The 13,655-nt window shown below is 35.8% G+C and overlaps 1 protein-coding gene across 2 annotated transcripts in view; it reads right to left on the bottom strand.

Annotated features, from left to right (window-relative positions):
- The window catches only part of LOC117172634 (probable dolichyl pyrophosphate Glc1Man9GlcNAc2 alpha-1,3-glucosyltransferase), a 209,493-nt gene that overhangs the window by 55,435 nt on the left and 140,403 nt on the right, over positions 1–13,655 (bottom strand). For both annotated transcript variants that reach the window (XM_033360740.1, XM_033360741.1), the window contains exons 5-6: positions 4,151–4,390; positions 3,914–4,059 (exon numbers count right to left, since the gene is read on the bottom strand). In XM_033360740.1, the coding sequence (XP_033216631.1) occupies positions 3,914–4,059; positions 4,151–4,390 (386 nt within the window). The remainder of the gene's footprint in view (positions 1–3,913; positions 4,060–4,150; positions 4,391–13,655) is intronic.

Here is a 13,655-nt window from a genome sequence, read left to right as displayed (position 1 = left end):
AACTTTACCTCGGAACGAAATACTTTCAAATATCGCTTACCAATCACAACTCAAACAGATGGGACCCATGTCAATCCAAAAATCTAAGGTTAAATATGAGCTGGTCTTTGAGAAAACACGTCTTTACGCGTGGAATTCAACATTCATAGAATGGAGAGAAAAAATAAGAACTCAATTAATTTTGAATTTCGCAGTGCCTAATATTGAAATTACATAAGTTTGTTTAAAAATTTTTTTTTTATTTTCAGAGTATTTATAAATTGCCAAGGCTTCGTAAAATTGATTGACTTTTTATTTATTTTTATTAATATTTAGTATCTCAATTAAACGGTTGTTCGAAAAAATAATTAGATAACTTGATGCTTTATATTCTGCATAGGTTCCCTCATCAGAATAAATAATCTAAAAGAATGGTAAAATCTTAATATTGACAGTATGCGAAGAAAGTCATAAATTAATTTGATCAATGAATATAAAAATAAATCGAGTCACAATCAACGAAACTGGGCGTGCCAAACAGATTCCATCATGAGGTTAGAGTATTATTTCAAAATTTCAAATAATTAAAAAAAGTATAAAAAATAAATGAAATGTAAAAAAAACATATATTTCCTGCGCACAAACACGCTAACTCTGGATTAGGGATAAAGTGAATAATTGATAATATTATAGACTATTGACATTACTTATTATATTTATAAACAAATATAATAATTAAATTTCATTAAAATATACAACTTTTTATACATTTTTTTGTTCATAATAAATTAGGTACTTCATAAACAGAAAATTTTTAAGTGATTATAGTTATCTGCTGAAAAACGATGTCAATGGATTGAAAAATAACAAAACTTTGTATTCGATTATAATAAATATAAAAAAAACCTACGTTTATCCGTTAAAAATTAGTGTAATCGTTAATTTTATCATCCAATTGTTTATAAAATGAAAAATTATATATGCAAGTACATTATCCTCGTGTGAGGTCATTGTAGAGGTAATGATATTTAATATCGATGAAAAATAAAGTTTTTGCGTTGAAAATGCGAAAATATCCATTTCTTAATTAAATTTGTTGCCTGTATATTGAATCATAGCTAAAAAACTAATTTATTTATTACATTTTTTTATAAAATGAAAAATTATTAATAACATTCGAAAAGTCTTAATTAAACGTTGCTTTTACGTATACTGAAAAAAAACAACCAAAATTTCATACCTAGACATAAATGATGAAGTAACAGAATAAAAGCAAGATTTAGTAGTCGAAAAATCTAATGTTAAATATGAGCTGGCCTGATTGAGCATGAACATTCTTAGAAAGTATTTTTTACTAATTTTGAACATTTTTGAGCAACTCTAAACAGTTTGAACAAAATATGAGGCTTGAAACTTCATGAAATATTTTAAGTAATGCAAAAAAATAAAATTCTTTTTAAAGAATCGGTTCGCACAAAGTTCTTCGAAATTTAATATAGAACTGATCTTAAAGTATATTAAGATCCATTGAAAATTGTATCCTGTAGCTTAATTTTCAGTTTAAATCCGAGTTGGTCTTATTTCACACATTTCGGCGTCGACGGACAAAATGTCTCGTAATATCCGAATAAAAATGGTATGGCTAGTAGTCAAACAAGAAACAACATTAATTTATTTATGAATATATAGGTTTATGTACGTATCACGACAGCATTACAAACTTGATTTGTTTGAGAAATCAGGAATTGAAATATTTACATTAAATATTGTAACGAAGTTACAGAATATTTATTACATAAAGTAATAAAATTCTGTGGACTCGCCGAATTCACACCTACTTGCTCGAATTAAAGGTTATTGGGTACATTTTGACAAGGAGTATTAACTTACCGCCTAGCCAAGATCCAGGTATATACTAAGGAATATTTTTTTAATTGTAATTTTGTTTTTAAACATGATATCTCTGTATAATATCTGTTCATGTAGAATATCTACAACGAGAAGCGCGACACCCACAGCACATCCCAATCTCGGCCTATTTTAGTTTAGTGATATTGTTTTCCAACAATTAAAATGTAAATTAACTTGTGTCGATGCTGGGGCACGACAGGGTAAAGAACTTAAAACCAACTGTCAACACAACAAAACTGACAGGTGCTAAACATTGGTCAAATGTCAGCGAAGTCAGTCTTCGCAACCACCGTAACAGGAAGAGCCGGTCAACACCAGAACGGCGCAGCAATGCCGCGCAACTACGTGAGGCAGAGCCATTCAAATACCATCATGGTCGTCGGCCATGTTCAACCCAGAGAGAAGGCTACTAGAATCATCGGTCAACCGCAAGCAGCAAGGCGCAGCAATTCTGCTGCAAACGGCGAGTGGCAGAACCAGGCGGACCATCAGGTAGCACCAAATGAACCCTGCGTCGTCTCGAGGGGAATCGACCACTCATCGACCGACACTCAAGTCGGCCGACTTATCACTAGCAGTCAGACGACCAATATCAACCCCTGTAGTCCATAGGACGGCACCAATCGGTAGGACGGACTCTACCGCGGAAGCGTGCATTGCGCGGCACCTGATTGGATACGTCCCTTTGAATCCAGCCAATCAACGGAGCCGACGTAGTAATTATATCAGTTAAAGGGAAGACTACAACGAAGGCAAGATTTTCGACCCTTGGTTTCTTGGCTTGGCGTCGTCCGGAGATTCTCGTAGGAAAAATAGGATAATCCATTAAAATCTCGCACGGGAATTGAGACCATGGACCCCGGCAATAAAGAGGGTTTGGCGCGGTATCAGAAAGGTATGTGCCAGTCTTTTTAGTTTTTCCTCGAGTGTTCCCAGCCGTTAATTCCGGTTCTCACGCGGTAGGACTGTGACAGACCGCGTGTTAATTTAGCGTGGGTGTAATTAAGGGTTAAATGTGTGACGCGAGACCCCCACGACAGCACAAAGTTAGGGTACGACCGGCTCGGATTGTGACCTGTGAGAGTCGAGGCGGACGTCCCTAAAAGAGCCCAAGAGGAGCGTGTCTGTGCGTACATGGAATGTACACCACATGGCGATTTTACGCACGCGGTGGTGTCAGGCGGCCATAGTGGGTCTGCTGTGGGTTCGAAAATGAGATTCCGACTGTTTCTGTCCGCCTAGTAAATTCCTAAGTGTATAATTAGATATCTTCCTTAAAATAAATGTTAAAATTAGTAAGTTTTACCAGGATTTTTTGAAGATTAGATTGCGAAAGACAGTACTCTCTCTCTCAATCTCGTATGATCCCATCCCCGCGTCCTATTTCATTTCGGTTAAGAGTGTGAAACTCCGGGTGATTCGCCAAAATTTGGGGCATTACCGGGGCCAGGGAGGTTCGAGTAGGGACAACTCTATCTGGCGCCTGTAAAATAACTGATCGAGCTTCGAGTGTAGTTTGTGAGTCGAAAGAGCGTGACTCACGAACACACGGAAAGTGAGTTTAGACATTGGAAAACACGGTTATAATATTTACTAATTGCTTGCAAATCTATCATACCTGGTTAGTGTTCATTAGGTAATGTGATTGTCAACTTAAGTTAATAATAAATTTTTATCGATTTATTTTTTCTACTTAAATGCATAACAAAACGGAGAATTGTAAGGAGTTTTAGAGAAATTGTAGATATTTTTTGCAAGCTGTTTGAAATAATTTTTGAGAAAAGTATCTTGAAGAGTAATTGCGAAGTAATTGCAGAAAAATGTTAAAGTAATTTGCAGACTAATGGCAGAGCCAGCAATATACTGAGTAACCACTTATCCTACGGTCGTAAAACGTGATTTTGGCGATTATTTTATTACGCTTTAACTAGGAGTGTCAAGGAAAACTTGTGGTGGTTTGTGAAAGTATTTTTTCGCTATGCATACAAATAAAATATAAAATAAACTTAAGAATTATGCTTACCTCAGAGGAATAACTGAAGTTAATATAGCCTTTTCATGAACGTGCCAGCCAAATATAAATGAAGAAAGCCCGCAAACAACGAGGCACTTTAAAAAATACTTTTCAATAGCAGAATTTGGTTTGAAAAATAAGCTCCATAGTATTGGCTGTAAGAATGTAATACACTTTTTAATCACTTTATTCGAGTCAAGAATTTAGAAAATTAAGTGTATTAATAATAATTAAACTAATTTTTACCAGCATTGTCAGAACTGTGATTATAAACGTGGCAAGAGGAGAAGGAGTTGGGAGTACAGAAAAAGATTGCATCCGAACAAGTCCACCAGTTAATTTGGCTTGATTATCTTCGTGAAGCCATCCACGATTCTTCCAAAAAAGCGACAATACTTTATCAAAGGCAGCATACAAAGCCCATATATTGGCAGCCCAATACGCATGCAAAAGTCCCCGCTTAAAGGGAAACAATCTTGATGATACCTAATACAGAAATATCAGGAAGTAATACGCGCGGTTTATTAAATAAAACTCAATTAACATTCGGAAAAACTTAATTAAAGCCGTTTGTCAAAAAGGGGCCGAAGCAGTGTTTTTTAAAATTGAAACTAAATGCGAGAAAAGAGCCTATTACATGTTCTTTGCTGAATGTTGCAATAAAAAGTATATTAATAATCTTCATTAACCCGTGGATATCACATTCCATCTGCGCATACCTGTCTATCACACTTGATTCATTGGGGATTTCGCATTTAAAAATTTTAATAATTCGTGCATAAATAAACAAAATGCAACTCACAATATATATTTTTGGGGTAAAAATTATTGAGAAATGCAATGGTGATAAAAATGATTCAAATACACAATTTTTAAATATTAAAAAAAGAAAAAAATTAAAAGAACTTTTCTGAAATGTCATTTTTTTTTTAATTGCCATTTTTTTGTAATTATCGGAATTGTACTTTTGTTTTTTTTTTTTAATTGAAGATAAACGTACATATTTTCAAGAAAAATTTTCAACTTTACACTAAATTAAATAAAAATATTTTTTACGGCTGTTCGAAAATACGGTATTTTTAAAGCATAGCAAAATCAGTCAATACTTAATCTAAAAGATAAAACACAATAAAAAATCTGATAATTAATAAATAATAATATTGTTTATTGTTTAAACAATAATAATTTCAAAATATTAATACACAGCTAAAAGTAAGTCATTCTACACCCTATTTCGCAAAAGTAGTGCAGCCAACACATACTGCATCACGATGCAGTATGCTCAACCCTTCGACCGCTATTATGCTGCCGAACCGCATCTCCTTCAAGACAGACTTCCTGGACAAGTTTCCGGACTAACTACGCTGGCCTTATCTAGTCCAACTACCTAACTGGGATAACACGCGACCGCCAGGTTCTCGTCACAAGCTGGCGATCGCTTACTACCATGCAAGTGGCAATAAACTAATTGTTATATTAATTCATCTGGTATTCCTCATTGTGGCCAACCCTTTCTCTCAGTCTCCGAATCCTCTTTCCCCCTCCTCGGCTTTCCCACTCAATATCTGGTACCCAACAAAAAAATCCACACCTTTACCTTAAAAAAAATTTAAAGCCCGCTGTAAAAAAGAAACCACAAATTAAATTCAAACTCTAGACTATAGCCTACTGTGCGTATATTATTGCTATCAATATTTTGCATGTTATTTATCCATATGCCTTGCTGAATGATATTTATATTTTGAATATTTATACTCATGTACAACACTGTGTTTTTATAATATATATCTTGACCTGATATATGTGATTTATTCCGTTCCTGACTATGTAAAATGATTTTTCGCAACCTGCCAAATAATACATATTTCTAAAATTACTCATAATGATTAAAATTCGCGGCACAGTGTAATTTAAATATACAAGTAGAACCAAAAACGGCAATAAATTAAAGAAATTTCAATCTATAATGTGATAAAAGCTGTTTAAGTTGAGAAAATAATAAAATTAAGATAAGATTTAAACCAAACTTAAAGTTGCAAAAAGTGAAATAATAAAATTAAAAACTTCTTTTCGACATTCATATCTAAGCACCTGGGAATTGTGAAAAATTAAAAGTAAAAGGAAAAATCTCATACATTTCGGGTTTCGCCAAAAGAGGTGAAACGTCTTAACCAATAAACAGGCCCACACGTACAATGAGCACTGCCGCGAGCCACGCGCAAGGTCAAACGACGAATTTTGTAAATAGACGGCCGGAGAGCAAAAATAAGCTCAATTTCGAATCCCGAAATAATTAAAATATTTAATTGAATTTCTAACTCAAATTAAAATATATTAAGAAACCACTATAAGCAATTTACATTGGATTCCCAAGTATAAAAAAAAAGGAAACCTGAATCTAAAATTTACAAGGTGTCCAATTAAAGATCATTTTACATAGATATATAAAATAAATGAAACTCAGGGGAAGTAAAATAAAATGCCTAATCCAAACATAACGGAAAGCGACCGCGATAGCTTAAATTTGGAAGGTACAGCGGCACCAATAACCCACAATTTTAATATGAATATTAGGGGATAAAATTATTTCGAACCAAATAGATCACGTAGACTCTAAACAACAAGGAACAGGTCAAACAGAGGCTCGCGAATACACGTAAATGATACATATTTATAAACCAATAATAATTAAATTAATGAAGCGATCCCAGCAACTTGTATTACATTCGATAGGATACAAGTTCCATGCATAATTATGAGATCATGGAAATAAATAATTTAATATGTTAAATGAAATTTTTAATTTTAAATTGACGTTAGTGTACGTGTACTGAAAAATTGCTCAGTCGATGCCTTATCAGCAGCAGCATTTTTGAAGTCACGCCAAATCCTGCCGTCGCACAGTCGTCAAAAACTCAAAAAGCTGGCCATAATTCATTAATGTCATCACTTTCGGATGAATTGGCGGTTACAAAATAGCAGGGGATTCTGACAAATTTTGATTTTTTCATTAAAACAAAAGATCGCTTATAGGTTGTCGGGTTCGCGGATTACGAATCTGATATTGGTTTTTGAAAATACAAAATGGCGCTTACAAAATGGCGGATCATTCTCACCGATTTTGTTTTTATGAAAACGAGGATCACTTAAGGTTTCGAGTTCGCTGATTACGAATCTGATATTGGTTTCGAAAAAAATGGCGGATACAAAACGGCGGGGTTCGTGCTGGGAACGCGTGCATCACCCTCGTTATCGTCATTTAGATTTAGATTTCATTTAGATTTCAGCCACTCAGCATTTTTGTTGAAAAAATTTCGTTCTGTCCTATAAGCATCAATCCACCTTTTTTCCAATCAGAAAATAATGTTTTCAGTCGATGTTTACACTCTGGGTGTAACGTGTACGGAATGCTGAGTTTTTTGGAAAACGAACATTTGATAACGATGTGGCAGTTTTCAGCACCCTCAGAAATGTTGTCTTTGACTAATTCAAATAATTCTTCTCGGGTTAAACAAAATTTGCTGTTTTTTATCTGCATCCATGATATTTTGTTATCGTTTGAACAATACGTCCCTTTAATGAACAGATGTCTGTTTATACTGTTAGTTGAAGACCAAACGGGCAACTTTGGGCAGCTAATTTTCAATTATGTTTTTCGTGAATGTGTAATTTTCCATGAGGAATTGAAAACAGGGCTCGACCACGCAAGATTTTTTTCTATACTCTATTTTCATTACCGTGAATTAATATTAGAATTCAAAAACTGAAGTAACTTGTTTATTAATTTTTTACTTTTATCTTTTCAATATCTATTTATGTTACACTATTTTTTCAAGTGCTCACATTCACGAGAACAACCCATGTTGTTTCACACAGAATGCAAGGTGAATAAGGTCTATGTTACACCCATCAGCTCATAGTTCTTTTGAAAATAGACAAGAAACCTAATTACAGGAAAAATATAAGCGAAACTCGAAATAGACAGTCAGTTCAATTCGATTTAAGGGAAAAATTTAAAGAAACTAATAAACATTCTCACAATAACGTTTTAAAAAAACGTAGTAAATCAAGAATTAATAATTTAAAATTACTGCATACCGGTGACAGCGAACCATTAGAGGACAGAATTGACTCAAAACAAAACAGATCACGTAGACTTTCGACAACAAGTAACAGATAAAACACACACACTAGACTCCACACAAATAACTCAGAAACAGATTACGAATCCGACAATAATTTTAATAATCTAACAATCTTAGAAAACTTAGACGCACTATTGATCGAAGATACAAAAGATTGGTGCGAAATAAATAAAAATTCTTGGCGATGTTTATCGGATTTTACCGAGGATTTCAAAAACGCCGAAAAACAAAATAGAAATTAAACCTGACATTAAAGCCGAGGAAATGAAGGAAACTAAAGATGTAAATATTAGGGAAAAATTATTGATTAAAGAGGAAGGAGATGGCAAATCAAATAGAACACCAAAAATTGGAGGTAGCATTAACCTCAAAAGTACTGGAGAGCATACAAATAGTAGTTCAAGGTTACCAGACAGCGAAATTCCCCTAGCAACTGCCAATTATAACCAATCCCCAAAAATACAAAACTCCCGAATTCCAGCAACACATGCTACGAAGGATATCCCTAGCTTAATAAGCATTCCCACGAGAAACAAATTCCAACCCTAAGAGAGCATCCCCACCTACGACACTAGCGAAGACTCAAACACAAAAGACTCACTTAATTTAGGTATACCTAGAATTGGGAAAAAAGGTACGAAAAATAATTCAGGAAAAATTTATTATAATAGCAATTTCGAAAACGAACATAAAAATAGCGATTGTAATCTTTGGAAAAATAACAAAGTTACAAATCAGAAGGAATCAAGAACTGAATCTCAAAAATCCAATGAGATATTAGAAAGCGATAATAGAAATCAATGGGTTTCTTTTGAAAAAAGCGATTAAATTGAATAATATTACGGATAGCTTAGGAAAAATTCACGAACAAGATAATGGTTCAGCGGAAATTTGTGAAGGTATTGTTGAGCTTAACGAAAACCAACGATCACAATTAGAAAAACTCATTGAAAATAAAATCAAAATTGACTCAGGAAAAAAACATAGGGCAACTGATTTAACGCAACATAAAATAGACGTACAGGGCCACGATCCAATTAAACAGCCATATTACCACGTAGGCCCTAAAATAAAAGAAATAATTCATCAAACAGTAGATAAATTATGAGAACAGGACATAATAGAACCCTCTTGTTCCGATTGGTCAAATCCTATAGTGATGATCAAAAAAACATGGGAAAGATTATAGATTCTGTTTAGTCTTCAGAAGGGTTAATAATATTATAAAAAAGACCTCTACCCAGTCCCACTCATGACAGAAATATTGGACACTTTAAGATCAGCAAAATTCATTTCAAAAATTGATTTAAAATTAGCTTATTTACAAATTCCATTAAATGACGCAAATTTAACGATCAGTCTGGACAAATGTGAATTGGGCTTTTCAGAAATTAAATATTTAGGCTTTAAAGTTAACGATAAAGGATTGCAAATAGACGATGAAAAAATTCAACCAATGTTAGAATTCCCTAAACCTAAAAATATGAAACAATTACAGCGCATAATATGGATGGAAAGTTGGTATAGAAAATTTATCCCACACTGCGCCGAAATAATAGAACCAATGAATAAACTACTTTAAAAAAATAAACAATCGGATTGGGGATTAGAACAATATGAGGCTTTCCAAAAAATTAAAAACCTTTTAACATCAGCACCCATATTAACCTGCCCAGATTTTACTCAATACTTCCTACTCGAAACCGATGCGAGTAATACGGGATTAGGAGCCGCACTTACTCAAACAATTGACGGCATAAATTACGTAATAATTTACGCGAGCAGAAGCCTAAACGGGACAGAATGCCAATACTCAGCATCCGAAAAAGAATGCTCAGCTGTAGTTTGGGCCATCTGAAAATTTAGGCCATATTTAGAAGCCTTCGTCACCTGCCTGCATGCCACAATTTTTGCTAAGTTTATAGGCCAAGGGCCCTCTCGTTATCACACCACTGCAGCCACCACGTGCCACCATAACACCTTGCGTCAGTTAAAAATGGATGCACACAAAAAGTTCACAAATTTTGGATTTCTGACAGGAATCTAGTAAACCATGTAGAAAGTCCGGTAAACAACTGCTTTTAGTTTGTTTGTAATCAGAAATTTATGAAACGTTCGTTCGCATATAAAAACTGTTAAGCAAAAATACACGAACCTATCAAAAGTCGTCAACAGTTACGCTCACTGTTGTAGCAAGTGCGAAATTTTAAAACTTTAATCAAGTAGTCCTGCGGTACGGAAGGAAAAGCTTACTTTATTGCCTCCCGAGTTATCACAACATCATTTTTGTCCTTCTATAATGATGTCATTCTTTTCTCAGTAAGTATGTACCTTATCTACAATGATAGCTGTAAGAAATTTATAACTTGTATGCAGACAGGCTATCGGAAAAAATTGAGATGGATTTTCAGCGTCTGGTTTTTGAGTGTGCAATGCTCTTTTAAAAACACCTTGCCAACGCTTGATGCACGCTCGTCAGGTACCTGTACCAGAAATTGTGCACCATTTCCGGACATCGAGTTTTTCAGTTACGCGTTCTTTTTGAAGACCACTCTAACATCTAAAGCTGTGATGTTTGTTAGCTGCATTTCAGGGCTATTGCTGGCCTTTGCTTTCTCCAGTTTGAACTACGCAGTGTCCAAATTGCATCTGTTCAATTTTCCCCAAACACCCGAACAGTAGTTAGTCATGTCTTCCAATTGAGGTACTTCGGGGTCTTGCTGATTATTTTTCTTTACAGTCAGTTCACGATAGAATCTTCTTTAATCTGTCTGAAAGGTTCGATTTTGTTGCATGGGTGCACTACTTTCTTGTACCAATGCAGTCTGGAAGGAAAAACATCAAGTGTCTGCCATTGGGAGTCTATAATCTCATCCAATATTGATGGTGTCAATGTCACAATGTGCCGAGGGTGGATGGTTATAGTAACATGCTTTATCAGCTTTTTGATTCTATTTCCTTTTTTATATTAAGTTAAGCGCGCCCATTTACATCTTACTTTGCTGACATCCATATCCAACCTGATCTTTCATGGTGGATCTAGATCCCTTGCTGGGACAAAGACTGCATTCGTAGGCCTAATTCTACAGTTTAACATTCTAACGGTTGCCACAGCTGCACAGTTTAAATGAGTTTGCCACTAATGCAGTTTGTGTTACGTTCAAATTAATAGGTAAAACCTTGCTGTTGTGGTGTTCTATTAGTGCACGAAGATCATTTGTGATGTTAATCTTGGACAGAGAATGCCTTTGTTCACATGGTATGTATGATTCAAACGACTTTCTGGTTGCTGGACCTCTGCTTCTGCCTCTGGTTTTTTAAGGTCATCCACCTCTGGAGGATGTGATGATGTTGGATCATAAACAGGTTGAGGAAAAAAATCCATTGCCCCCGCTGGATCGTGTGACGCGGCTTCCTCTAACTGATGCTCATTGTCCTCGTTTTTCAACGCTAAATCAACCTGTTGTTTAATCACCATTGCTGGATCTTCTTATATATATTGATTAGTCCTGATGTCCTTCGCAGTAAGGATAAGATCTGTTAGTTATTTTTATCTCTTAGCTTTTTCGCTGTTGGTTTCAAGCTTCGAACTTTCACAGTAGAGACGCACCAATTCCTCTTTTATTGCGGTATCCCATTTAATGGTCTCCCATGGTATTTCTGTTAAGGTGGTTGGCTGCAAATAGCTATCGCTATCCAAAGCATCCTCAACACGCACAGCTGATGTTCCACTGCTGACCGCTTGTCATAGATGTTCCTGCTGGCCCGCTCTTTAATAAGTGAGATATGCCTGACTATCTAGCAGCTCACCATCACCACTGTCCCGAATGATATGGCCCCGGCGGTGGCTACAGAAGCGCCCCAAAGATCCTCGGGAATTGAAAAGCATTTCAAAATCCTTAGGAAACTCTCCATGATAATTTTTGGGTTTTCGTGTTCTTCTTAGTCCCTTTCCTTTTTGTCCCCTGCCTGTCTAGCATGGGAAGCCCTGACAGTAGCATTACTACCGCCAACATAGCCGTCAAAATGAAGAAAGGAAAGCTCAAGCCTTATCGCGGCGCCAACGCGAGAGAACCTACGGTATTATTTTTTTTTTTAACTTGTTCTCGGGTGAAACCAGTTTTTTCATCACAGCCACAAACTATCTGAAGTGACTGATCTATGACCATGGTTCCTTAAAGCAACTAATCCCGACACAACAGTAACGTGTACGTACTCCAGTACTGCTCCTCCTATCATAAAAGGTAAGCAAGAACGGTTAAGTTGCGCAAGGTTCTTCGTACAACACTGTTCCTTAGAGTCCGGTCTCTAGCCGCGGATGACTTTACGCTGCTGGCACAGTTAGACATAAAGGTTTCACCTCTGGATACTTTTTCAGAGCTATCAACCTTGGTATAATGTTAAGAGGAGCATAGCGCGAGTCTTATAGCGCTTCTATCAACGAGCTCAGGATCTTCAGGGATGCCATTAACTTTTCCTCGACTCAAATAAACCTTGGCGCATTTGTCTAACCCAAATTCCATTCCAATTTCCTTAGTATATCATTCGACAATCCCTAGAGCTAGATGTAGTATCTCTTTGTTTTCAGCATAGATCTTAAAATCGTCCATGTAAAATACATGAGTGACCTTGTACTTGCGATCTGCAGGTTTGCCGCACAAGTACCCGTCGGAATGTCGAAGTGCTAGAGATAGAGCCAATAATGTATGGCAAAAGAGAAGTGGGCTCATGGTTTCGCCCTGAAAGACACCTCTCTGAAAGGTGACCTTGTTAGTTGTCACACGATTTTTTTCAGATGAGATAGTAAATCTGGTTTTCCAAAGCGGCATCAATCTCTCTATACACCCAACTATTTTCGGATGAAACTTTAAGATTTTCAAAAGACAGACGATAAGTCTATGGGAGGTCGAATCGAAAGCTTTCCGATAATCAATCCAGGCCATCGATAGGTCACGCTGGTAGAATGCTGCATCTTTGCAGACACATCTATCGATGAGCTGGTTCTCCTGACATCCCGCTACGCCTTTCTTTGAGCCTCGTTGTTCATACATTTCTTGCCACACAGGTTCAATTGTCCGAACAATCCTGTCATTTAGGATAGCTGTGAATACGAGGGTAGTTCAATAAGTCCTTAGAATGAAGTATAAAAACAATTTTTTTTGGGTAAATTTTTTATTTTTCAACGTAATCTCCTTGGAGCTCTATACACTTGGTCAATCGCTTTTCAAGTTTTTTTAATCCTTCAGAAAAGTGCGTTTTCGGAAGTTCCTCAAAATAAGCACTTACAGAGGCAATGACGTCTTCGTTATCTGGAAATCTCTGTCCACCGAGCCATTTTTTCAAGTTTGGTAATAAGAAAAAGTCACTGGGGGCTAAATCTGGTGAATACGGTGGGTGTTTGACCAATTCGAATTTTAGTTCTTCAATTTTAGCCATTGAAACGAAGCATGTGTGAACTCGGGCGTTGTCGTGATGAAAGAGAATTTTTTTTTTCACCAAATGTGGTCGTTTTTTTTTTTAATTTCTTCTTTCAGCTGCTCTAATAATGATGCATAATATTCATCAGTGATTGTTTTACCCTTTTCCAAGTAGTCAATAAGTATAAT

This window comes from Belonocnema kinseyi, chromosome 5 (assembly GCF_010883055.1).
Source record: "Belonocnema kinseyi isolate 2016_QV_RU_SX_M_011 chromosome 5, B_treatae_v1, whole genome shotgun sequence".
NCBI classification, from domain to species: Eukaryota; Metazoa; Arthropoda; class Insecta; order Hymenoptera; family Cynipidae; genus Belonocnema; species Belonocnema kinseyi.
Note: the sequence above shows the minus strand (reverse complement) of the source record. Positions and strands in the feature narration are given on the sequence as shown.